Source organism: Xiphophorus hellerii, chromosome 7 (genome assembly GCF_003331165.1).
Source record: "Xiphophorus hellerii strain 12219 chromosome 7, Xiphophorus_hellerii-4.1, whole genome shotgun sequence".
Lineage (NCBI taxonomy): Eukaryota > Metazoa > Chordata > Actinopteri > Cyprinodontiformes > Poeciliidae > Xiphophorus > Xiphophorus hellerii.
In genome coordinates, this window is record NC_045678.1 from 6,188,487 (window position 1) to 6,216,238 (window position 27,752).

At 39.9% G+C, this 27,752-nt stretch overlaps 1 protein-coding gene across 1 annotated transcript in view; it reads left to right on the forward strand.

Moving 5' to 3' along the window:
* The first annotated feature begins 447 nt into the window (after window positions 1-447).
* The window catches only part of gdap2 (ganglioside induced differentiation associated protein 2), a 37,710-nt gene continuing 10,405 nt past the window's right edge, over window positions 448-27,752 (forward strand). Inside the window, exons 1-11 of the mRNA XM_032567853.1 lie at window positions 448-591; window positions 3,320-3,544; window positions 9,543-9,682; window positions 10,326-10,479; window positions 11,681-11,769; window positions 13,133-13,209; window positions 14,444-14,603; window positions 17,892-18,042; window positions 19,648-19,724; window positions 22,515-22,591; window positions 22,704-22,843. Coding sequence (XP_032423744.1) covers window positions 3,363-3,544; window positions 9,543-9,682; window positions 10,326-10,479; window positions 11,681-11,769; window positions 13,133-13,209; window positions 14,444-14,603; window positions 17,892-18,042; window positions 19,648-19,724; window positions 22,515-22,591; window positions 22,704-22,843 — 1,247 coding nt within the window. The 5' untranslated portion in view covers window positions 448-591; window positions 3,320-3,362. The remainder of the gene's footprint in view (window positions 592-3,319; window positions 3,545-9,542; window positions 9,683-10,325; window positions 10,480-11,680; window positions 11,770-13,132; window positions 13,210-14,443; window positions 14,604-17,891; window positions 18,043-19,647; window positions 19,725-22,514; window positions 22,592-22,703; window positions 22,844-27,752) is intronic.

Here is a 27,752-nt window from a genome sequence, read left to right on the forward strand (position 1 = left end):
TTGCAACTGAGTCCATGGTTTGTTTAACACTTCTATGATTTTTACTTTACCCTAATAATACTGCAAAAGATCAAATTAAATGTTATAAATTACATTTCTGTAGAAATTATATGTTACAATAATTTAGCAGTATGGGAAATAGCTTTATTACAAAAAAATAAGATGATCTTTTTCTGTGTTTTTCTCCACAACCCTTTATGTTCTCTATATTTTCCAGACAGAAAATGTATTTGTTGAAAATATATTTCAACATAAACATATTGAAATATATTTATAGACGGAAAATATATTTAGGCCGACAAATTTCACGGGGGAAATAAAAAAAAATGACTGGAAAAACAAAAATGAAAACAAACTCACTGGTTCTTTTTTGCTATTTGATCACTTTTAGTTTGAAATTTCCCAACCGGATGTTATTGGTACGCTGCGGCTTCGCTGTACGTCGTAGCGTCATTCTGCTACTAACATGATTGCTAAGTGAGTGAACCACGGTGAAGGGGACTTTTTAGCTCAGTTTCTCTTGCTGTTGGAGTCAATTTCTTTAATAAAATGACGACTCAACGTAAAAACAGTCCCGCCTGAGCTTTTAAGGTATTGGTTCAATATTTTTATGCATTTTTATTATATATACTTTTTTTTTTTTTAGCGTGGACACGGTGTCTGCTGATTCAGCTGGACAGGAATGCTAAATGTTTCAGAAATATTGCTTTTTATCTCTGAATAATTAAGTGTAAACTACAACATTTTGAGACAGTAATTAATTATTAATATTTACTAATATAGAGAGTTCTGATTGGTTCATTTACTTCGAGGCCTGCTCTCTCATAAATTCATTACAGAAAATGGACACGAAGCTATAATCTGTTAGAAATTTAAGGATAAATTCCTGCTTTTTTGTTGTTGTTGTTTTGTTTTTTTGGCTAATTTCTTCGGTATTGTATTAGCCTAGATTTAATTAGCTGTAATTGTTGCAAATTAAATTTGATTGTAACCTAAAACCTTCCCTAATTGTAACTATTTTAAAAGACGCAAAACGACGACAACAATTAAAATAATAAAATTTTAGTAAACAAAAAAAAAAAAAAATTAACCATAGCCTTTTGAATCCTCTCACATTTGTAACTTTTAAATATCAGGATGCAACGATGTGTATCAAAGTGAAAACGATCGATGCTTTTCAACAAGTATTGCAAGTAAAATCCCCAAAAATAGTCGAATAAATTGGTGTTAAGGCTTCCCGGATCTTTAGGGATGTGCCTATACCAGAAATACTCGTCTAGTTTTCTTCTTCGCAATAATAGCTCAAGCTCCGTCAGGTTGGAAGGAGAGCTTCTTTAAAATCTGTTTTCAAGTCCTCAGATTTTCAGTTGGGTTTATGGATCGATGCCATCACGCATCAGCTCTGTTTGGGTTGTTTTTCTGAGAAAAGCTGAACCTCCACCTCAGGCACAAATCATTTGTAATCTGTTCAGTGAGACTAGTCAACCCAGCAGCCATGTTTTTGGACTGTGGAAGGAAGCCGGAGTACCCAGAGAGAAATCAGGCATGCACACGGAGAATCGACCCCACAGCATTCCTTTTTTTGTTTTTTTCCTCGTCTTATAATAATCGGACGAGGCAGAAACTGAAAATAGTTTCTGATTTTCCAGCAACAAAACGCGCGTCTCCCTCCTCCCTCCATTGTTTATGTTTCTGATCAGCTGATAAATGTAGAAACGGAGGTCACTCCCCAAGGAGAGGAAATAAAATGACTAAAATAGTAACGCACAGTGATTTGGATAAGTCTGATTACTGGATTTGGAATGGTAGCGTGTTAGATTACTCGTTACTGAAGGAAGTGGCCAGATGAGACAAAAGTGACGAGGTAGCACAGATGTGTACATGTAGAATTATTTTGAATACAATTGCTGCTTTGCTTCATGCTTCAGTGCAACAAAACGGTGAAGATCTTTGTTTTTTGTAAAGTAAGGATGAAAGGAAATTATTTTTATTGTTACAAAGATATTCCAAAATACCAGCACACTCACGGATATTTTTAAATCGCACAACTAAGAACCAAACTCGTAACAAAAGCGTCTCAAGTCACTTGATTAGAAAACAGAGTCCACTTGTTGTGCAGTTTAATACGATTTTATATACAGAAACTCTGTGAAGCCCATCTGAGGCAAACAAATACAGACGATGCTTCAGTAGTTTGGATTATATTAATAAGTAGAGTCGTCCTTTAGATTTAGCAGATCAACAGAACTTGATCTGAGCAACACCGGCCCAGTGGTTACTGACGTCGGACCACTTTTTTCAGTAAGGAGTAATCTGACGCGTTGCTATTTCAAATCCAGTAGTCAGACTACAGCTACTTATCGAAATCACTTTGCGTTACTATTTTCTTTTGTAATTTATTTCTATTTCCTCTGGGGGAAGGGAGAGAGGGGGGGGGGTCTAAAATCCTATTTATAGTTTTCCAGACAATAGAAACGCACAAAATACAAAAGTTTTTTTTTGTACTGTTGTAACCTTTAAACAATCTCCTCTTCAGTTCAACCATATAAGTGGAGATACTTTGTTGATGTTAATATTATAAAATAACTTACAATGAAGTTTTGTAAGATCAATGTAATTTTCACAGCGTTGTTGTTAGCAGCTGCTGAAAATAACTAAAAAAGTTACTTTTAATGTAACTTAGTTACTTTCCAAATCAAGTTATCATTAATCTAACTAAGTTACTTTTTCAAGGAGTAATTAGTAATCCGATTAAAGTTACTTTTCCAAAGTAACTACGCCATCACTGGTCTTAACACACCAGATCACATTCTTCCAATGGCTTCAAGCTAGTTTTCTATCACTTTAATAAACAAGCATTCCCTCCCCACTCATATCAAACTTCTTTTGACTATTTTCTTCTGTTTCTTTTTCTTGGTGCTGCGCCGTCAGGGTCAGGCATGCTCCACATTTTGGATCTGCTCTTATGAGATTTACTGGAGATCTTGGTTTAGAGTAGAAACATGTGTCCAATTGGTAAAATTAACAGTAACTACGTTTACATTCTTATTCCATATGACTCGTATTTAGGCTGTAATTTTTCATTCTTTTTAGTTTGATGGAGTGACTGAAATAGGGAAAAAAAAAGAAGCACACGCAAACATTTTTAGCAAAAATGGATAGTTTAGGCCTTAAGGTAAAAGTTCTGGCAGTACAGGTGAAGATAAACGATCTAAGACTTATTTTAATGGACTTTGACGTTTAACAAAACAGGCATGTGGATCACAAGTCACTGAGCGGCGTGGTTAGCACTACGGTGACCGCTCCATGTGCTTCGCAGCTCCCCTGAGACGCCGCGCGAGCTTCTAGCGCCGGTCGGTGGGATGGATCCTCTGGGGGCTCGCTCCCAGTTTGTGGATATCCAGTCCCTTCCGGTGTGGCAACAGCAGCCGAGTGAGGAAGCCAAGGAGACGCCGCTGGACCAGGGGGACGGCCCGCTCGGCCAGGAGGCCTTTCCCTCGCCCTTCCCTTTCAGACCGGACATCAACCGCAAGATCATCCTCTAGTGAGTCACTCCTGTGTTTCTTCATGCTCTCGCTGCAGAGCGCAGAAATACAAAAAATTCTTCTTTTTTTTTTTTTTTAATATAAGCTGTTGTGTTTTCCAGCCTCAGTTCCTGCTTCCATTTCTGAATCTGTTTACAGAGTAAAGTAAAAATATTCGTCCCCATGAACTTTTTCACCAGAGGCGCAGAAAGAAATGGATTCTATAGAGAATCACATTTCCATCTTAATGGGAATTCTGGAGTCATTCAAAATACCCAAAAATCGATTTTTGTCCACCTAATTTTTTGTAAAATTATATTTTGAATAATTTTTTGATAGTTGTTTTTTTATTATTATTATTATCCATCCATCCATCCATCCATCCATCTTCTTCCGCTTATCCGAGGTCGGGTCGCGGGGGTAGCAGCTTCAGGAGGGAGGCCCAGACTTCCCTCTCCCCAGCCACTTCTTCCAGCTCCTCCGGGGGAATCCCGAGGCGTTCCCAGGCCAGCCGAGAGACATAGTCCCTCCAGCGTGTCCTGGGTCTTCCCCGGGGCCTCCTCCCGGTGGGACGTGCCCGGAGCACCTCACCAGGGAGGCGTCCAGGAGGCATCCTGACCAGATGCCCGAGCCACCTCAACTGGCTCCTCTGGATGTGAAGGAGCAGCGGCTCTACTCTGAGTCCCTCCTGGATGACTGAGCTTCTCACCCTATCTCTAAGGGAGAGCCAAGACACCCTACGGAGGAAACCCATTTCGGCCGCTTTTATCCGCGATCTCGTTCTTTCGGTCATGACCCAAAGCTCATGACCATAGATGAGGGTGGGAACGTAGATCGACCGGTAAATCGAGAGCTTCGCTTTTGGGCTCAGCTCTCTCTTCACCACGACGGACCGGTACAGCGCCCGCTTAACGGCAGACGCTGCACCAATCCGCCTGTCGATCTCCCGCTCCCTTCTTCCCCCATTCGTGAACAAGATCCCGAGATACTTAAACTCCTCCACTTGGGGCAGGACACCCCCCTTATTATTATTATTATTTAAGGAAAAACAGACGGCTAACTTAGCCTCATACTGATCATTTAAGTTACTGATGGAATTTGACACATAATGGAGCTATGTAAAATTATTTTAAATTAATGTTCTGTTTGTTTACGTCATCTTTTCCTCTGGTCAGTTAAAGACGAGAGGAAAATAAACGGAATCTCTAAACTGTTGGAGAAGAATAATTGGTTCCTGAATTAAAAGTCATTTCTGGATAAAAAACATTTCAGAATCAAAAATCGTTGTAATCGAATCGTGACCCTAGATATCGTAATCGAATCCAATCGAATAGCTAGACACCGAAATATTCACATTTCTATTTTTCACACTTTGTCATATTATAGACTCAATTTCTTTTATGAACTTATTGTTATTGTATAAGAAAGGGAAACATAAAGCAAGACATCAGTATGAGATGGAAGAAAATGGAAGCATAGATTTCAAAATAAATTGGCAATAAAATGTTTTCTAGGTGTTTCTTCGATGACAAACTGTAAGAAGATATTTCAACCAGGCACTACGCAGTTGTTGTCGTTGGCCTGAATAATCTTGGAGACCAACACCAGCCACGTCATCTATCCTGTCAGCACTTTGATCCTGGGTCACGATTAGGCTTTTTTCACACTGACGTTGTTGTTCAACCATCTCAATCCAGGCCTTTGTGATTGGACACAACGAAGCAGAAATCCTCAGAAGAGGTTGATAGAAACATGTTTTTAACAGATTGGACTCGTCACGGTCGCTGAGCCACATTGCAAATGCAGATAACAGAAGTATCTGTATTGTCACCATGTCTCTGGTAATGCTCAATATTAGCATTGTTTTAAAAGTATTTTAGCATTTATATGCTGTATTAAAGAACAAATAATTAAGCAATTCATAAGGTTGAAAGATTTTCAGAAGCAAATGCAACAAATTCATAGGACCATTTCTACTGTTAATCTTGTTTTTGTATAACTCCTGCAGTTCTCTGTGACATGCTGAATACAAACTACTGGACCAAATTGTTTTCGTACCATGCGCCTAGAGAATGTTTCGAAGTCAGTTCCAGCTTTTAAATCTTTGACAGGAAGACGCAGCGTTTCGCAATCATTTGTAGCGCTGCTCCAAAAATATTTCAGTCTTCCTGCCATGAGCGGTCGCAGGGCTGATGTCACACTGAGTGTGAGAGAGGGATCTCTATAAACATGACTTCCTATTTTAAAAGCAAGGACAAGGTGGTAACAGTCAGGGCCGAGTGACATGGATTTTAAAGTTTGATCATATTTTGTGGTATTTTTTAATTGTGATAAAAGTGACAATGAGCTGCTTATGACTTCTTTCTCAGTCCTGTTTAGGTAACGGTGTGGCTGCGGCTGCATGTCACAGCAAACGTAGCCCCATAAACAAAAATGGTGCTCTTTAAAAAAAGGAAAATAATTAAAAAGGTTTATTCAGGATACCTGTTACATAAGGAACTGATATTGTTTTCACTAAATTGTATGAAATAAGTTTAAGTGGTTAAATAAAAAATCTGCAGAATGTGACATTTTTTATACTTGATTCATAATCAGAATAATCAGTATAATACTTGATTACTAAAATAATCATTAGCTGCAGTCGTTCATGTTATATTTTTGCTGCCAACGTGAGCGCACCGGACCGATCTACGCTCGCAGTGAGACTGATCTGGGCGCACATGTCTATGTGGGTGAACAATAATTTGAGGCGTGTGCTTTGAAAGCTCTCGCTCAAAATGGGGACGTGTACTCGGCTCCGTTTGGGAGCGCAGAAACAACGCTGCTGCTCTGAGCGTCAGCAAGCCGGGTTCTGGCCAAAACATGAGATTAAATCAAACGGACCACTGGGGGGGGGGGCGTCACCAAGGAGAAACGGGAGATTCATCTTTTCCTCAAGTAAAAAAAAAAAGAAAAGAAGAAAAAACAACTTTTGTATTGAATCCATTGACAGGGTTTGGATACATTTATGATGATTTTTTACAAGCCTGACATTTTTGGTGGCCCCTGCGGGGACTGCGTGTGTGATTCCCCCATGGGCAGAACAACGCCGCCGTTTACCTTCAGACTTTCCTGGGATGTCCTGGAAATCTCGCTCTCTTGCTTGACGTGCTTCCAAAGAAAACATTATTTCCTTTTCTGCAGCTGTCGCAGCTTTTGTGATTTATCGTACTTCATCGGAAATGGCTAACTTTGAGCTTTGGTAGCAACTTCCACACCAAAGAGTGTTGTCCTTAGTGCAATCCGACGACCTTGTCTACGTCGTTATCTGAAAAAAGACAGAAGAAATGTATAAGGGGCCAAACATTTTTCCACACTCCTGCAGTTTGAGGCAGCCATTTCACCAATACTAACTCGATTAGATTATGCCCAGAGTGTGTGTGAGAAGTGTAAAGTACCTCTCCATGTTTCACACAGACCGGTTTAGAATCAATGGACGATTCTAAACTTTAAAGACTTTAAGGACGACCGCATCATGTCCCCGGGGCCTGACTGACTTGCTGCCTGTTGCAGCAGCTTGTCTGTAGGAGCCTTGTTGTTGCAGCAGCCCCCACCAGGAGGAGGCACATTCCTGCTCCAGTAACATGACCAGAGTTCAGCAACCAGCGGCCCGCGGGCGGTGGCACCTTTTAGCTTGTGACCGCTTAAGACGAGCTTATGTGTCTTTGTGAGGTCAACGGGACGGATTCCTTCTGCTGCTTACAACGACCTTTTGGAGAACACAGGGGCCAGAGTGTGATTACAAAACTGCAACATTTACACAAACACTTAATCTCCACTGCTGTATTTGCAGGGTCTGTCAGCTCGATAGGTTTTCTCTATATGTTTGCCCCTGATTTACAAAGTAAGCAGTTAAATGAGGAATAGTTTACCTAATGAACTGTGTAAGATGGTTGAATGCGACGTCATTAGTGATGACATTTGGCCTGTATGACACTTAACCTTTTTGGGGGGGGGTTCTCTCTTTGGAGCTATTTACTGCTCAGAGTCAACCTCTTTGCTGATTCACTCCATCTATTTTGACCTTTTCTGCTTTAATTTCCTTTTGTATTAGTTGACTCACAGTTCTGGTCAGAACAGAAGGTCGAGTTGAAGGTCAGAATATCATGTTAATTTTGGGCATTTGCAAAATTATGTGACCTGTTCCTTATGTCATGTTTACGCCACATTCTACTGAAATGTGCTTAAAACAAACTACATACAGACAGCCCTATTAGCATTTGTTCAGGTTTCCCTCAGTAAGTTGCAGTGAAACCAGAAAAAGTTGGCAACTTAAAATTTAAGTCACATTTCAGACTGGATGTTTGGCTCTTGTTGCAAATAGTGAGGCCGTATGAGGTCTGTTGTGTTTCCTGCTTTGATCTAACCTGAAGCGTAGTCCATTAATTACAGGCAGGAATGAAGAGGAAGCCAGCTTAGTGTTGTAAATCCTGCTTCAATGTTGCATTCATTGTCCTCATCAAGTACTCAGTTGTCCAAGTTTCAACTATCTGTTGATGTAAATTTTGGAGGTAGGCCTTCTTCATGGTTCCTCAGTCCCTATTGTGTCTACTTTTTAAACCGTGTCTCCCTAGAAAGCATTCTTACTTGCCTTCGGGGGCAGCAGTAAGTATCTGCTTTGCTTCAAGGTATATGTCAAAGGTCAGGCGCTTCCTTCTGGGTCGTCACCGTCTCTGTGCAGGTCGGTGCAAAACTTGATTCAGTCTGACCACCTGGACCTACTTTTGACTCGGCATGTCGCAATAACAGATTTTGCTGGAGGATAAGTTGACCCAGAGGTTATTGCGATAAGGATAATATTGTTTTTGAGACTATTGTCAAATCATATATGATAACGGCATAATGATGGAAGAACACATTCTCAGATATCGATAAATCTTGAATTCTGATGAATATTTGGAACTGGAAGACATTTTAAATATCCCAAAAAATGTAAAAAACGACAAAAACAATAAATAAAATGAATTATGAAGCCTCTGCCAACTAAATTGTCCTTCAGAGAAAAGGTTTGGTTGGGACCAAAACACCAGACCAGTTTTGGTAGAAGGAATGAAAAGAAACAAATGTTAAATCACGCAAATGGAAATTACTGAAGCCGTTTTAATTTATCATGCAATTAAATTGATTTATTGCGACAGGCCTACTTTTGACCTCAGGTTTTCGGTGTGAAAAGCTCTTCGATTCAGATGAGTTGTGAAATTTTGAACAAAAATTACGCCAAGGCAACAAGAAAGTTTTCGGTGCCTCAATCTGATATATTGATATCGGAAATCAGCCGAAAAACAAAAATCTGTAAAATCTCCAACGGAAGCACTCCCCTCCAAGCGTTGGTGCGCTCCAGCGTTTCTATCCAACACAGACCCACTGATTAATAATAAACGGGTCAGTTGTTCTCATACCTGTTTCTGTTAACTACTGTTCTCCTTTCGAGTAGCACCACTTTTTGAAGCCTGTTCTACCATTCCACGCTACAAAACAAGTAATAAAAGTATGTACGATTCGTGCTGATATCGTATCGGGTCAATACTGGTTAAAGATTTGTATCGGGACACCCCTAATAAAGTCATCATTGTGAGTGTACACATATATTTGAGCCTTGTAGTGTGTGTGGATTAGAGAAAAAAACACAATAAATGTGACATTGTGAACCTAACTTTAGACTGGAAAAATCAGTGAAAGTGTGTCTTTCACAGTCATCGCTCGGTGGAAAAATAGCCGGTAAAATGCACCATTAAAAGCCCATACTTAACTTTGAGTTCATGTCCACTACGAAGGTGTGCAATCATTAAATCAGAACTCTTTGTACCTCTTGAAATCAATTTAGTATACCCCAGGCAAACTTGTTTTTTCTCCCTCTGCAATCATTTTTCAATCATGTTTAATAATCCTTTGGTCAGGATAGACTAAATCTTCACGCCTTGACTGTCTAAAGGAAGTCTAAACGACTGTTTCATTTTTTTTTTCTCTTCTCTGCGACAGCACCGGGGACGTTGCCCTGCTGAACTGCACTGCCATTGTGAACACCAGCAACGAGTCACTGAACGACAAGAATCCAGTGTCGGACGGCATCCATCAGCTCGCCGGGCCTGAACTGAGGGAAGAACTCGTGAAACTCAAAGGTAGAGCCGAAGGGAAGAGCAACAGAGAGGATAAAAATAAATCAAGAGCCAGGAGACAAAGAGGCAAAAGTTTCATATGGAGATTTGTACCTATAGAGGCCAGGAGAGCTTATTTTAGTCATGTTAAGGTTTTATGTGATAGACCAACACAAAATAGATTCAGCGATCTGATATTAATATTGTTATCAATCCCGATATTTAAAAAAAATTCCAGATCAGGTATCGTTGAGAATGTGACTGATCCCTAAGGGCCGATCTATTCAGTCTAATTCTATGCTTTGTGCTCTGAGCGACGGCATGCTTTATTATTTATTTTACATTGGGTGTTATACTCCTAATTGCAGTGACTGAACAGATTAAAGTTGTGTTATTTTTACATGTTTCACCAGGCTTGTGAATCTATTGGTGTATTTAATTGTGCTGTACTGGTGCAGAGTTATCAAATAGTAAGAATAATTATTTATTTCTGTGTATTTTTTTTTTTAAAAAGAACCTTTTAAGCCAATTTAGCACTGCTTTCCTGTATCGGATCGTTATCGGCCGATACCAAACCTCAGATATCGGTGTCGGTATCAGAAGTGAGAACAGTGAATCCCTGTATTTTTGTGAAGCAGAAGTTCTACCTGGTGTATTTTGTGTGCAGGATGTCGGACAGGCGAGGCCAAGCTGACCAAAGGCTTCAACCTGGCGGCACGGTTCATCATCCACACGGTGGGACCGAAGTACAAAGCCAAATACAGGACTGCAGCGGAGAGCTCTCTGTTCAGCTGCTACAGGAACGTCATGCAGCTGGCAGCGTAAGACCCGGCCACTCAGTCCGTCTGATCCGGACCAGCTTCTTCACACCCGCAAACACACTCTCTGGTTCCATCTGGCTGGGAAACAACCCTGAGTGATGTCCAGTTCGTCACTTTTGTTGAACATTTCTTTCCTCACAGATGTGACTTGGTGCGATAAACATGCTTTTTTTCTTTCTTTTTTTTAAAGAAAGCAAATCTAGTTCTTCCAGAAACAATACAATTAAAACGTTGGATCATTAATCAAATCTGCAGCTGTTTTGGCTTTTAAAGTCAAAGTGAAAGGACAATAAACTTAGAAAGTTTAGAAATTAGAACGTTAGAAAGTGAAAAGCTACTCAGACGTTTCCTCTTTTCAGAACCTTTTAAACTTAGCTAGTTTTAAAATGCCTTTAGTTTTTACTAAATAAGAAACTTAGGTTTTCTACACATGTAGCTGGATATTTATAAAAGTGAATATGTCTGCCACATTGTTTGAAAAAATAACCTTGTACACACTGGATTGGTTTGGGAAAAGTGTTCATCCACACAAACCCACTGAATTACACAACCGAACGTTGTTTTAAACATGCCAAACCCATAGGGGGCGGTGTAGTGCAAAGCTAAAACCTGTGCCAGTCAATCACAATCCTCCAAAACAACCACAACTTCCTGTTAGGAATTAAACATGGTGCCAGGAGATTCATTTGTGTGTCCAGACAGAGAGGTTAAACGACATTTTATTATTCTAACATTAGTAAAAGTCAAGACGGTGTCGATTTGGACGCCATCGATTGGGATATATGGAGGTTGAACAGCAGTGCGCCTCCATGTTGGGCCTGTAAAAACAGGCAAAAAGCGTCTGGAGTGTCATGCAGCCTCTGAGTCTGCGGTTTCCAGTGTCCATGCAAATAAGGAGGATGTTCAAATTTCCACTTCAGTCGCAGTTTTTATGAACAATCGTTTTTATGACGGTAAACAGAGTTTACATGTGGATGAAAGGCCAAATCCCATAAAAATCATAAGACTTCCCAGATATCCAGCTGTGTGTGGACTAAGTCCCAAGTCTAACCATGCTGTATTTCTAATATTTGCCCGCCTTATATTACATATCACTATCTTGAATTAAACATGTCCCTGAGGTTTGATTGCAATTTGATTTTTTTCTTTTGCAAACAAACCCATGAAAATGTTTTTGTTTTTTTTCTTCTATCCCTCTCAGAGAACAGTCGATGGCGTCTGTCGGCTTCTGTGTGCTGACCACAACCAAAAGAGGCTATCCACTGGAGGACGCTGCACACATCGCTTTCAGTAAGGCCCATCAAGAGGCGTTTGTCTCTTAAGGCTCTGAGGAAAACGCAGACTCTTCTCTTCTTTTACTCTGTGCTAGCGTAACAGACATGTTGCGACAGAGGAAATGGAAAGTAAAAGTTTAAAAGGAACCACACCCAAGAACTACAACCACTACCTGCCAGCAGCAACAATGCATTCCTCACTGGATTGAGTGAGTCGGTGACAAGCTACTGGTATTAGTTCTGTTAGCTGTCATGGAAAGAAGTCATGTGACTTTGAGCTCAGTGGAAAGGAAAGAAAACACCTGGGTGTTAAAAGGTAACAGGCTAGTCATCTCCACAATGAATGTTTTGGCTGCTTGTGGCGATCTAAATCAACTCAGACTGAAAATGTTCACATCAGTGAAACACTGTTAGCTTAATGTTAACAGTGTTTTCATCAACAGTTTTTATGTGCATTTTGAAGTATTGCATTAAAAAAGGTTGATTTAAAATGGTAAAATTCAAAATAACTTCCTCAATTTCACAAAAAACGTTTTTAACGCTAACTTGAGGTGGTTTTTTGGCTTTTCTGAAAAAGATTTGATTCGCTTAATGGGAGATGGAAACACATTTACCAAATAACCAAATGCTCCCTTTCACTGGTGAGTCTCTGCCTTACCAGGGGCACAAAACTCAGAGAGGTGTGGTCCATGCTAGCTTGCAACAGGTACCGATATTAACGCCATGCATACAGTAGAGTCTACATTTGACAAAATCACGCCTTGTGCAGCCCAGTTGATTCTCTCCTAACCAGTAGATGGAAACGCACCTTTTTTTTTTCTTCTCAAAATTCTCATGAGATTTGGACAAAGAATTGGATGGGAACAGCAATTAGCAGTGTAGTTTCAGCCGAACAACATCTATGTTCCTAAGTAAAGCTAATGTTAGTTCACCTTGTTGGCAGTATTAATCTGGTAATTCAACTGCGACTCCTCAGGCCTCTCTAACCCCAACAAGAATGGCAGAAACTTTTAGATTTCGTATCAGACTTTTGGACCGATTCCAAAAAACATGTCGGCATGTAACACAGTTTTCCTCAAAGCCTCTCTCTCCACTTCTAGTTGGGGGTTTTTGCAATTCTTCTAGGCATTGCTTGGTCTGACCTCTAGGTATATTTGTCCAAACATCCATTGCAACCAGAATTACTGATAGACTTTGTAACAGTTTCACTTTAAAACACCTATGTGAACAAGTATCAATGTAAGTTGTGATGGGTATTTAACGATGGTGACCCAATCTGCAACAAATGTTAAGTTTTGATGCGGGAGCTTCGTTTGGTGTACCGATCTCATCAATACGTCCAGTAACAACCGTGTTCTTTTGGTTTGCCGTGTTTACAGGAACAGTGCGCCGTTTCCTGGAGAACCATGGAAACAGCATCGACACGGTGGTGTTCGCAGTGTCGGACACAGAGGAGGTCGGTATCACACCGATACTTACCAACGCTACAGAATTATTCACAAACACTAGAAGAAAGTACATTCAATAAAAATCTGTGTCAGAAATTGTGTCTGGTTTACGTTTAAATGTTCAAACACGGTGTCAGCATGTTGGAGTGACTGTAAATTATTGTTCATCGTTTTTGTTTTGGTTGAGGCATTGCTGCTGTTTTTTTTTTTTGACAATTATTCCTTCCATTTTTGGATGCTGTGCAGATGGTGGGATATTTGCTTTGTCTTTACCTTTTATACGATGCGTTTCCGTATCAACAAGGTGTTGGTTTTACAACTCGGAGCAGCAAATTAGCATGTCAAAAGCTGGAATAGAACCTGAACTTTGACCCCAAATCCAGGAAGAGTTGAAAAAGGAGGCTTCATGGAGGAAGTTTAAACCATCTCTTCCACTGATCATATCCTCAACTCCAACATCTCTCTGTTTGGTTTTTTTAACCACACAGCCAGAGAGGAGCAGCAAAAACAAATGAGGTGGATTAGCAGTTCAGCTGACAGTGTCATCCAGGACAGTGTTTTTCAAAGTGGTCGTTCAGAGAACTGGAGGGAAGTTGAGAAAAGAAAATGCATCTGATAATTTTTATTATAAAATGTAATGTTTTTGAGTCATTATTATCAAATATTATGAAATGCTCCTCAAGCTAGCGTAGGAAGCGGAAAATGGAAAAGTTTCTGACACGATAAAGATTCAGTCCCGACTGCTAGTCAGGGCCGACTGAAATCAGAAGGTATGAGGCAAAATTTATGCTAAACAAATGTGATAATTGTTGAATTGCGAATGAAGGCGAGAAAAGCTATCAGAAAGTTGTTTTGTACAGTTGTCTTCTACATACCACTGTGTGATATTGTTCGGAAATTGAGCAGTTTGCAGGTCTTAATAGTCTTCAGTCAGAAGCCGCTTCAGATTTGATGTGAGACTGACCGCTACTGTTCTCCTTCCAGTCCACGGCGTCACCATCTACGTTAACTCTCTAAAAATACTTGGATTATAAGAGTTACAACAACATTTAATTGCCCTTTTGGGATAAATCAAGTATTTTTGAATTGAAGCACTTTGTTACAATCATCTTTTTTTTCTAAAGGTGGTGAATAACATTCGACGATCTTACGAAAAACTCTTAACGGTTCTCTCTAAAATGTCTGTAAATACCTGAAAAAACTAAACAAAAAGCACTGAGATGAATGTGTTGTGTTTTTTAGTCTGTGCACAAGAAGCTTCTCCCGCTGTACTACCCTCGCTCCGAGGAAGAGGAGAGGCGCTGCCTTCCTCTCATCCCGGCTGACATTGGCAACTCGGAGGGCGAGCCCGTCGTTCCAGAGAGACAGATCCGCATCGCGGAGAAGCCAGGCAGCCTGGAAGGTACGTTCTCCCATCGTTGGAGGAGAACAATCCGTTTGGAAAGGGGGAGGAAAAAAAAACAAAAGAAACTTTATTTTTCAGGCGGCCGGTATCAAGTTTGGGGAAACGAAATCAGATCAAACATTCGTTTCCTTTTGGTCTGCAAAACAAGCAGACGCATGCACCATTTGATATTTTTCTCGCTTCCAGTCTTCCCTCTCAAGAGAAACATGTTTTTTTTTTTTTTATGTTACAGATGTAGGCTTTTTTTTATTTTGGGTAAAAAAAAAAAAAAAAAAAAAAAAAAAAACAGAAATTAGTGACAACATCAACAGCTAATGGGTTAGAAATGTTAGATGAAGTGTGGAAGCAATTTGTTGTCAGTCAGACAGTGGAAACAAATCTCTCGCAGATGCAGCTGGAACCAAATCTCCTGTTTCCTGCACGAAGCCGAGTGAGCAGAAGTGAAGTCAGAACTGCGTTCATCGAAAACCGTAATTATCAGTAAGAGTCTAACTTTAGAAACCTGCATTTATGAAACTTTGAGGTTGAATATCCAGATCATTTGTGACTTTTGGACTTTTTTTTTTGTGGCTAAAAACCAAAATGTAGTCCAGTTCTTTTGGGCTCATCATCTTGTTCTTATAATCTCCGGAAGATAAAGTTCTGAGAAAGAGAATTCGGTTCTAAAATAGCTTTAATGATAGTTTAGCAGATAAGTGGAGATTATTTAAAGACAAGAAGCGCATAACAGAGATATCTGAAAATGAGGATGTGTTTTTAGATGCTCTATTCTAAAAAAAAAAGTTCAATGAAAAGATGGAGAGATTCACTGATGGGGCTTTTTCTGGTTGGTAGCGTTTTCTGTTGGGTTTTTTTTTGAGTAACGAGCCGCTAGTTCTGGATGAATTTCAACTTTTTTCTCCCAAGTCTTACCGCACACAGAAGAATAAATCTGCCGCAGATTTTTGGGTAGTTTGAGGTTTTTGAATCCAATAAAAATAAATCACAAGATTATACTCATGCATGAAAGCACCTCTATCTGGTTTTTATTAAAATAAAATATAAAAAAAAAATGCTTTAAAGTCTGTGTTGTTGGGTTATGGGTTTCTACACATAAAATTGTGGGGGTTTTAAGCTTTAAAGCATTTAGTGATTGGAGGAAAAATATCAGATTATTCTGTATTAGAGCTGCAAATCACTGGTCAAAAGTGATCAAGATGAAACAGGCTGAATATTCTTTTAATTTCCTTTTGGGATCAATAAAGTTTTTTTTGAATTTGAGCCTCTAACGTCGTCCTCCACTCACATAATTAACAGCATTTTATTATTAGTAAAACATACAAGTTTATTGGTATTAACAAAAGTTTTCTTATTGCAAACATTTTAAGATATTAAAGTAAAAAAAAGAAATGTTGATCCCAGGTTCTAGCGCCCCCTGTGGTCACAAACAAATACATGTCACAATTTTAGATTTTTCTTTCTTCTATGCTTTTATCTGTGAAACTATGCCAACATGAAAAATGTAGCATAAACAACAGAAACAGAGCACATATATTTAGTTTAAGTACTAGACCCTTCACTTGCTTTATCTATAAGCAGAAAATAAGATAAAAATATAAACTTTAGCAACCAGGAATGTGGTGCGTTACAAATTTCAATGTTACATCATTTAGGACCCATCGCTAAACGGTTCTGATGCTACTAGCATCTTTGTTTTGTGGCAAATTGAATCCCACTGTTTAGCATTATTATTTACAAAGATTAAGGCAAAATATGACTCATTTGTTTTTATGCAACGTGTCTGACTGGAGTAGATGTTGCGGGTTTGATTTGAGGGAGAGCAGAGCATGTTTGTAGCCGTGTAAGGTTTCTTTATGGGAGCAGCATCACAGTGAAATGAAACCCTCCTGCTCCTACTGAAACATTAGTTTTCGATTTTTCTCGACAGAATAGATCCCGATTATCCCAGGAAAAGTGCATATGCAGCTGTTTGCTCCTGACAGAAGCGAGTCAAAGAAGCACAAAATATCAGCCAAGCCCCCCGCTCCGCTCCGCTCCGGCCTTCAAAGCTCCATGTACTCGGTAATCTGCGTGACCTCTGGAGCTGCACGCGCTCTAAATGTTAGGTTTCTGGGAGCTGGACTGTGAAAGCCAAAGCCATTGTGTCAGTCAGTGAGCTGGTGCGTTTTCCAACTTGAGTCTGTTGTCTCGATTGACCTGAGCTGTGATGTCTTCTGGCGCAGAGCTTCAAAGTTGGGAGATGTGGCTTCAGAAGATGGATCCAAAGCAAGCAGGCTTGCTGCAGAGGAAGCCCAACAACAGTCTCACACGCACACACACACACGCGCACACACACACGGCTCTGTCAGCGCTGATCAAATGTTCATGTCGCATGTGGCTGTGGGGGGAGGAGGGATTGAAGCGGTGCCTGGATGCTGTCAGCTGAGGTCATGACTCCGATGGCACACAAATAATGTCATGTGCATCTGTGTCTGTGTACTGCAATAAATGAGAACACGCAAATTTTCTCACGAGTGAGGTAAGCAGGTTTGTGTTTTTAAATAAACGGAAAACAGACTCTAGGTGGAAAGGGGTTTTTGTTTCTGTGAGGAGCCTCATTTAGGTCCAACACAGGATCTGTGCATTCTTAAAAGACTTAAATAAAGTAAGAGCTTAAAATGTCTTAAATTTATTTATTTTTTTTAAGTAAGATGGCTCTTGATGTGTTAATCGCAGGTCTTAGATTTAATTTAGTATATTCTGTGCATTTTTTTCTTTTTCTCATGGGAGTTTCCTGTCCGGCAAAACTTTGAGTCGCACTCAGTATGTCTCGAGATGATTGAGGCTACCGCTAACTCACTGCTAACATACGAAGTTTGTACATTTCTATGGAAATATAGGTCTTAAATTACATCCATACTGGTTCTTTAAAAGTCTTAAATCCAGTTATCTAAAATTAAGGCCTTAAAATGTACTAAATATTTTTTTAAAATTTTTTTTTTAAAGGTGAATTTTGTCTTGATATGACTACTTAATCTGGTATATTCTATATTTATTTATTGTCATGTTACTTGTCTGTCAGGCAAAAGTTTGAGTTGCACTCTGACTGTGCAGTTGAGGCTATTGCTAACTCGCTGCTAACACACCCCCGCTAGCTAGATAGCAAATTTATCGGAAATTGTCTGGACAAAGTTCGTACATTTCTGTGGAGATATGGGTCTTAAATGGCTGTTAAGTCTTGAATTTGAGTTGGTGAAACCTGCAGAAACCCTGCAATAGAACCGAGTATGATCTGCTTTTGTCCAGATGAGTGTGAAGAGGAGAGCCTGGAGCTGGATTTGGGTCAGGTGGGGAATCACGCCTTCGCTCGGATGGAGGGCGACGTGGACAAGCAGAGGAAGCTGATCCTCCAGGGCCAGATGTCTGAGGCAGCCGTACAGAAACAGCACCAGAGAAAGTAAGAGTCCCAGCAAAGGAAATATTTTTGAAAAGCATGACTCCAGCTAAATATATCCCATTAGGTAATAATGTAATAATAGAGATTTATGATCAATCTCTAGTTCTTGTAAATTTTAAGTCTGTCGATAACACAGATTATTCAGATTTCTTTGAAAAACTACAAATACCAGCTTTTCATACTTTGGCTCGTCTTCTGACCTTAACTGGTCATTAATCATTTGTATTATAATTAGAGGTGATGTCACACTGTGTGTGTAAGAAAGCATTTACTGTGAAACAGGTTGTTACTAATTTAAAACAGTGCTTGGTTAGCATTACTGTCTCTGTTCTCTTGAAATGCCACTCTTGTCTTAATTGTGAGATTTCCAAAAAGCTGCCAATATTCCCAAATTCAGACAGAGGTTGGAAACGCAAAAGAGTAAATTGGATAAACTTTGCTGTAATTTACACTGGCGGTTTTCTAGTAAGCTTTTCTCGCAGTCACTTTGCTTCTTCGCCACTCTGACAGAAGGTACCAAGTCGAGTACAAAGTGCGCAGCGGTGAAGAACGGCCGACAAGCTTCCTACTGTAGCAGCAGCAAACCGTTGACGAGTTTTCACAGAAAAAGTTTCCTTTAAAATAGCTCCTTACACTGTTTGTAGTTTCTGTGACTTATTTGTAAGCACCTCACGGATATCCTCCCACAATAACAACCTCCGCACTGAAGACTGTTATAGATGCGTGTGATGTATTTATGTGTGATGCGGGAAAAGCATTTCTGTTGCAGTTTGTGAAATACACCAATTTTGGTACGAGTGAAAACTCAGAAAAACTTTTTCTGAAAAACACGAGTTCTTTCAAAACTGCCATGTTTCCATTAAGCAAATATACTTTTGTAATTTCAGTTCTATGGTTAATGGGAATACAGCTATTAATGCACCAATCAGAAGAATCTTGAAGATTGGTTAAATACCAAGTAAAGCCTCTGATACTCAAAAATGAATTCGCACAAACAAACAGTTTGTTCTTTAATGTACGGTAGTAATATTAAGGGTCTACGCTTTACAGGACTGACAGAGATGATCATCTTTCATCTAGTGAAGTTTTTATTTCATGGCAAGTGTTTTGGGATATTTAATTGTTGAAATAAAACAAGGTTTATACTAAGTTAGCATGCTTTATAACCCTTGTAAAGAAATTGGCAAACTGAAAACTGGAAAATTGGCCTAAAAAAAAAAAAGTAAAAACAGATTGGTGCATTTCTCTACACATCTATACTTGTATTTTTTGCTACCATTGCTTTACTGAGTGCAAAAGCAGGTGTAGAAAAGAAAGAATGCCTCAGAAGGAATCCCAGATGGACTTCCAGAGTTTTCAGCGTAACGTAGAACCATCAAACTGAGTGACCTGCCGCGTGGAGAGCTTTGATTTCCTCCAAACCGCAGCAGAGATGATTTGAAGCCGTCCAGCTTCAGCCACCACTTCACAGAGAGCCTCAGTTTTACCAGATGTGACAGGAGGCTTATGTTTCTGTACAGGTGTTAGTTGCATTACATTCGCTGTGTAACAAAAAGCAACCTTTTTTTCTTTCTGTCTGTCTGTGTGTGTGTTTGGGTCCTGCAGCTACAGTCGCTGGCTGTGTCGAGCGAGAGCGGAGGATCTGTCAGACGTCGCTGCGCTGAAAGCCTTATATCAGACTGGTAGGTGGGGGAGGCCTACGTACAGCAGCAAAAATATCTACTGTGCAACATCCTTAGGCAGCCAACTATTATTTCATGTTTTGCATTTGAAGACTATTTAAACTGCTTCACGTTACAACTTCAAACCTCCATGTATTTTACCCAAATTGTATGTCGTAGACTAACACAAAGATGCCAAGTTTCTTGCTTTATCTTGGATTTTACAAACTGCACCCTGATTTTAACATTCCCACACATCAGTAAAGGGTTGTTTTTCTGCATGCTCTTTCTATAAACAGCTTTACATTCAGGTTGAACTGTTTGTGAGGTTCTTAAACTGGGGTCTAAAATGCCAAACAAGCTCTCAGATCGCTACTTATTTCGGAGTGTTTCACACAAAACACCTTCAGAAGTTTCCAACCTGAGAGAAGAGTCACGTTTGGTGTAGATCCCTGAATATTTGATTGGGACAAATTAAAGAGTTCTGGATTTTGAAACAAACGATTGAAGCTAAAACCTTAAATTGTCTCAGTATCGTGTGACTTAATGGTAGCAGGACTGGGCATGTCACGATAACACTGTTGTTTTTAGACCATTTTTTAAATAATATATGGCATAATTATGAAAGACGAGTCAACTTTAATTTTGTACAGAACATTTAGCTGGGAGATATTTTACATATCCAAAATAAAACACGACAACAATAAAAAGGAAATAGAAACAACTTGCAACCAAAACCATACATAAAATGTATTATGGAGTTTCTGTAAATGGAATTACAAAGTAATACTAATAATCACAATGGAAATTATTTGTCAGTTGATGAATTGTTTATTGTGACAGCCATAAGTAGGACCTGACAGGTCTACCTCAATTCAAATGGAAAGTTATCAAAAATACTGGAAGAGGATCTAGAAATGTAAGTTAATAGAAATATTGAATTTAGATATGTAAAATATAGGAGCCCTGAAAAAAAAACCCTAACACAAACATTACACTTCTGCTTAAATTAAAATCATCTTGTTTGACATTTTTGTTGAATGGAAACGGAGCTCTGAATCCAGACAGAACCTCAGTTACTAAAGCGTCTTTCCTCTGCATGCTGTCAGTGAGCGGAGCGTCAGAAACCTGAGTGTGTGTTGAGTGTGTGTTGAGTGTGTGTTGAGTGTGTGTTGTGGTCCAGAGCCTCTAATGTGGTTTTGTTAGAGATCAACCAAGTTTGTTGTTTCTTCAGCTGTAAGGTGCAGCTGCTGTTGGTCACCAGGAGGAGGCAGTGTTGTTGTTGTTGTTGTACAGTCCTGCATCTGCTTGTAGGATTTCCTTTTCGACATGGCATCTTTATTTACTTATTATTTTTGAACGAGGAAACGTTTTAAATAAATATTTAATGGTTATAGTAGAAGCTGAATTTCTTTCACTTTTTATTGAGAAAGCAACCAAACAGCATAAAAAGTTGCATTTCTGTGACATTTCAAAGAGCAGGAAGTCCAACTAGATGAAAACAAAATGATTGGAGGCATGTTGCTTCATCACCCTCTGTTTTTATTTTTCTAAGTGTCATTTGTTTCGTTTCTTTTTTGTCGTCAAACCAGACTGACTTGTGGCGAATTCAGTGAGACTGCAGACGCTGTCGCTCTGCGACCCGAGAACAGAAAGCATGCATTCAAATTGGATTTAAGCAAACTCTGCTCTCAGAACAGTTTCAGATGTGTCATGAAGTTCAAGCATGAGGTCGGCGGTTTGATGTGCCTGATAACCGGGCCGGCCTGTTTTCGCGCTGACCGACTCTCGGCTTTTCCGCAGCGATGTTGTTACAGGCGCAGAACTTTTAATGTTCGCTTTTCTCTGGTTTAAAAAAAAAGGGGGGAAAAAAGCCACATCATATTATATTTTCTTGCCTCGTCTGTTTTCCTCTTCAGGGAAAAAACCCCAAACAAAAACAAAACGATCTAATAAATTACTCGAAATGCACCACATCAGGGATTTGGTGGCCAGTTTCTGATAACGTATTTCAGAAACGCTCTGAGCTGCTCATCCTGATTTCACTCAATTCTGAATCCTGTTAAAGAACTTCAAATAGCAAAATATCTGTTTATACCTTCTGGTTTAATGAATCCAGGAAGAGATAATACTATGAAATATAATACAAATGAATAGCCTGCTTCTCTCTGCTTCACTGAAAAGAGGTATTGGCACAAATAAATCTAACTATAGAGAAGCACGCAGTAGGGCTTGTTAACTCGTTTATTCCTTCTTGATAATATTAATCTTTTACAAGATATTAATCCTGTTTCTGCTAGATTCTTTTAAAATAAATCAGAGTTGTGTCTGATTTACCACCAGCCTGTGGTTTGAGAGGAAAAGGCTTCAATGTTTTATTGTTGGTTGTAGTGCTACATGATCTATTCATTTATTGAATTTATATAGAAGACTTAAAAAGCAAATGTTAACAGTTGACATAAATGTTAACTGTTTACCTTATAGACTGTGTTCAGCGTTATTATGTTAGCAATTAGCACAATTAGAGCATTTAGCATTTCTGATCTGTGCGTATTTCCTGTAGAGATCGTAGAACTTTAACGTGAACTGTGAGATCTCTATGGAAGAAATACAATCTCACTTCAATGATTGTGCATAGTGTGTAATTTGTTTTACTGTAAACTTGCTGCCCAACGTATGCCTGCAGACAAACCAATCTGACGTCCTGATTGGTCTGATCGGCTCACCAGGAACTCGCCACATTTCCGGGCGAATTCTTGAAGGTGAAAACTTTACCAGCGAATTTCTTTAACATTTCTGTTTGTCTGTTAGGTGTGGACATATGCGGCAGGACGGTGATGGTGGTGGTTGGACGAAACATCCCAGTGACCCTCATTGACCTCGAAAAGGTTTCTTTAAAAGTCTTCTAAGCCTTTTTGGGTCAGACTGGCCCAAACGTCCCTTCACTTCATGTTTTACAGAGCAGGACTTTAAAAAAATCCGTTTGTGTTTCCCGTTCAGGCCTTGCTGTACTTCATCCATGTGATGGATCACATCACAGTGAAGGAGTATGTGATCGTTTACTTCCACACGCTGACCGGAGAGCACAACCATCTGGACTCGGACTTCCTCAAAAACCTCTACGACGTCGTCGACATCAAGTCAGTCTGAACTTTTACTCTCCGGAGTCAAACTGAACTCAAGAGTTTCGATTCTTATTTTTTCTTGAGTCCTTGCTGGGATCTGATCTGTCAACAGTTACTGATGGAGTGATTATTCGTGGCTTTATAAACTAACTAGCTTCCAATCGAAGATGTTGGAGTTAAAACTGAGCAATGAGTTTCTAGAGGTACATTTTTTTGGCAGCAGTGCTACATTTTAAAGCACACAAACCTCATTAAGCTGAAAATAGTTGATGATTAAAACCGCCAACAGACTTCAAAGACGTAGCCAGGCTGAGTTATGGAGACTGTAGCCAACTAGCTAACAGCTGTAATAAAAGAGATGCAGAGTTTCCTTTAAGGAGTGTCTCAGATAGAGCCATCAGTGCGTTTAACAGACTGAAATTTAAAGAGGAGTGGCAAAAACAAATGAGCTGGATTAGAACTGCTTGCCAGAAACCGATGACATGCTACTTTGAAACGCCGTCTCTGTAAATGTAACGGTTAGCATGTCATGTCAGTCATGTATGACTAGAGCTGGACAATAAATCAATAACTATATATGTCGCTATACACGTGTAGTCAGTATCAATAGATAATACATCTGATAGAATATTCACTCAACTCCAATCCAGAACCGCGCTGCATTCTGGGAGACGTAGGCTGAGGAATAAGAAAGGTTTTAACGACATCAACTCACTCACTCTTTGGTTGCCTAGCAACAACCTGTTGAGTAACTGGCGCGGCAGCAGTTTCAGGTTTCGCCGCCGTGCCTCGTAACTGCTGAAAAATAATTATCAGTATTGATACGGAACCTTTAAATCGTGATGTGTTCTTCAGCCATATCATGATATGTTTACAGACTGTTGCTGTCTTCAGTCAGAGGCTTTTTCTGATTCTTTTGCAAAACTGACTGCTACTGGAGGTCCTTCCTGCCCACACTGTCACCATCCACAGGATCTGTAAATGAGTTGTGACAAAATGTGATATTCCTTCGTTAAACTGAACTGATTTGATTAGTGTTGAACTGTTTCGTTTGAGAAGAACAACTTACTCTAAATTAAATGCACTTTTTGTTTTAAGACACCAAGCACAGCAAATTCTTCTTTTGGCTTTAACGATTTCTAGTTTTTTTTCTCTCTTTTACTTTCTGTCTTCATACTGAAGATCGGCTAAAAACAGTCAGAAAGTCTTAAATTATTCAGTCCCTCCGAACGTGATTTGTTCTTTGGTTTCTGACATGTTGGGTTACAGACGTCTGAAATTCTGACTGACGGTGAGTTTTTGTTATTCTCACTGCTGCTCAGAGTTCATCACATGTGATTGACTTCTGTTTATCCACGTTTTTTTTTTTTTTCCAGCATTGACCACTGTGCGCTTCCTTTTAATCTCAGTCACTCTGGCTTTTAAAGTTGTCTGTCAGAGTCTTTCTACTTCCTGATCTGGATTTGAGCCTCAGGATTTGGATGCTGTATTTTTTTTTAAAGATATCAGTTCTGTTTAGCTGAATACTTCCAGCAATAATTGTGCTTGTCCCTTTCTTTAGTCCACATAATTCAAATGGTCTGTTTTATTCTTTAACTAAAATTAGGCTTATATTTACTCAAGATTTACCAGCGAAGTACCATTACTTTGGGTGGGGTCTTTTCTCTTTCTTCCTTCTCTAACACAAACTACCTTCACAGAAGTAAAATATGCACTCATATCCACACACAAACAAACTTCCTGCCATGATAACTTCAAGACGGCAACCTGTGGGAATCTCCATGCAGCCATTACACCTTCAGACACAACATGTTGCTTTCCTCTCAGCTTTCTATAAATGTTCGTTCGTTTGGTTTCACCAAATCTTTCTCATTCATTTTCTATCTGGCAACTTTTTTTCCACTAGTTTCACTTCACGCTGCGCAACAAATTCACACGACGGACGACAGTTTTGTTTTTGTTTTGCCTTTTTTGTTTTATGCGAGCGGTCCGTTCACAAGGTGGAGAATTACGATGGCGGACGGGCCGGGTGCAGCTTTTGAGGCAGCCGTCACAGAACACGAATGAAAACTCCTCCGTCCCACTTCCCCTTTCGGTGGAACGGGGAAAGCCCAGGCAGTCATTCACAATAACGACGAGCGTCTTCACGCCCCTTTGCTGGTTCATCACGGACCTCGTTGAATGCAGGTGGAATGCAAATTATGAATATCTCCTGACATTTCATTGCAACTTGTATTTATACATCCTACATGGCCACACATAAGCTTCAGGTAGAGATTATTTTGCTGTTTGAAAGTTTTTTTGAATGACAGAATGCAATGTAGATGCCAACATTTAGCTAGAAAAGCTACTTTCTTTTGGAGGTATTTTCATGATTCCCAGTTACCTAGCAAGCAGCAGACACATTTTGGCTTAGCGTGACTTAAAGTTGCGGTATGTAACTTTGACATATTTGCTAAAACTCACTATGTCATGACAGGTAGTATGAGTGAAATCCCCTCACCTGAAAGGACGTGAACCTCTGACAAAGTGTCGGGCTTTATCATTACGAATGCGCTGCGGTCATGGAGATTTGGCAAAAACTAATAGTGGAAAAGAGTTAAAAATAGTCAGTGGGGGAGCTGAAATTATGACACGCTTTATACAAAACATTTAGAATAGAGCCAAAACTCAAACAGAGTCTGGAAAAATATAAAAGATGGATAAATGCCTGTGGCCGACATCATAAGCAGTTGAATGCCACAGTGATCGACGGTATAACGACAACATGTTCGTCTGTATGGAGGGTTTTGTCAGCGTTACATCATACGCTTTGTGGTTAAATCAGAAATTAAGGCATCGAGCCGGGTCCAAAGCAATAAACGTGTGCTGTGGCTACAAATGGGTGCAGTGTCTTTGTAAAGCAGCAACTTCAGGCATGTGGCGCAAATATCCATGCACAGCCTGACATATGTGATCAAAACCATCCAGATTTGCTCTTTTACGTACATAAAGTAACATTCACCTGCTTTTTACAAGCACACAACTACTCAGAGGAGGAGGCTTGGATACAGTGACAGAAAACATAGCTGGTCAAATATTTGGAAGATTAAAAATAATAATAAAATGGATGGCAAATATTGTCCAGCAATGCCAATTTTTGAGTAGCAGGACAACCTAATATTTCCAGCCAAAATCTTGTTATGGCGCAACACCGTTATGTCTGGATGCTCTGGGTCTAAAGGCCGGAAAATGAGCTGCAGATTATTGCCGCATGTTCCACAAATTTACGGCCTCACATGAAACGCGTTTTATTTTTGGCAAAACCAAATCAGTGCTCTTTATATGGAGTCTTTTAAGATCAGGCTCCTGGGCTTTAATGTCAATTTCTCCATGGTTTCCTGCAAAATAACTTTACGGACCCGATGCGTGGCTCATTCGGTTTCTCCCCCCTCCCATCTCCTTTGCCTTGTTGTTGACTGACAAGGCAAAAACGCCTCACCAAACAACAACGGGTAATAACGTGAGCTTCACTACCTTCACCGTACAACTTTGTTTTTCTGTCAGAGGTTTGCTCTACCCGGGTAGCGCTTCCGCATGGGTGGCGCGATCTTGCCTTGGCGTCATTTCAATTCTGTTAGCAGTTTTCTTTGGACCATAGAACAAGCGATTACATTCACTTTGTCCAGTGAGAACTGATGTGTAATGGGCAGACCAGAAAAAAGGTTTTGGGTCCTGGACTCCCGGTCACACAGGGAGAGTCCCTGTCCAGTCAATGACTTTCACACTGAGTGGTAGAGATCAGGGAAGCTGTGTGTGCCAGGGAATACACTCTCCTACATACCTGAGGGCTCGTTCCACCAGAGGGATTGTGTTCCTCTTGGGTATTTCTTTGCTACTTCTACTTGGGCATCCCCACATACATCTTTAAGGCTCTACTGCCTGTACCCGACTCATTCCCGTTGGTTCACTAAGAAGTTATTGTAGGGTCTTATCTCCGTTGCAGTCCTTGTGGTGATCGTGTGGTTTCGACTTTTCATCCCTCAGTCAACCCTCATGTTATAAGTTTGGTTCAAGAAATCTGGGAGTGGGCTGTTTCTCCTGTAGAGAGGGTTGAAAGAGATTGTGAGGTTAGCAGGTTAACCCGGTTCTCTGAAAACTGAGGTATCCTACGGCACTGACCTACTTGTATTTGTCATGTAGACTAAGTAGGTAGAACTGGTGGTAGTTGAGTCTCCTTGATTGGTCACACCAGAAGTTATCTCCAATAGTAAGATATAAATTGGGGTTATTCTGGTTTATATAAATTCATCCATCATTTTACTTCCACTTTACAGTTACACAACAACTTTACCTTTGTGCATCACATGAAACGCTGCAAAATATGTTCAAGTTTGAGGTTTAATGTGATGCTTGAAAAGATCTTGAAGTATTTTTAACAGGCATAGTAAGTGCAGATGTTTAATTGTTCAATTTTGCCCAATTTCAGTGAACACAAAGAGGCAATAAACACAGATGAACATTCAGCAGCTGAGCTCTGGGCACTGTCAGGTTTGCTGATGTCAGATGTTAATCGTTAAACTTCTGGCATATCAGCGATTTCAAAGCCCCAGTTGTTGAGAGGAAGTCAAGAACGGTGCCTGTGTGTTGGTTTAATCTTAAAACGAAAACATGATTTTTTTTCTCCCGACACCGAGGTAGCTACCACCGTAGCATCGGTTTGTGACCTCAGCGGTGCGTCTCTGCTGTTTGCAGACTCGGATAATGCAGAGAGTTATGCTTATCTCTGAAGGATGATTAGAGCTCAGGGTCAACCTCCTGACTCCAGCGAATGGCTCAAGATGTCATGAAATGATGAATCAAGCCCAGCTAGGCGGGACAAAGGAATTCACCAAAGAGCTGTCTTGTGAGTCACGTTAATGAGAAAGATGCATGAGATTTTGGC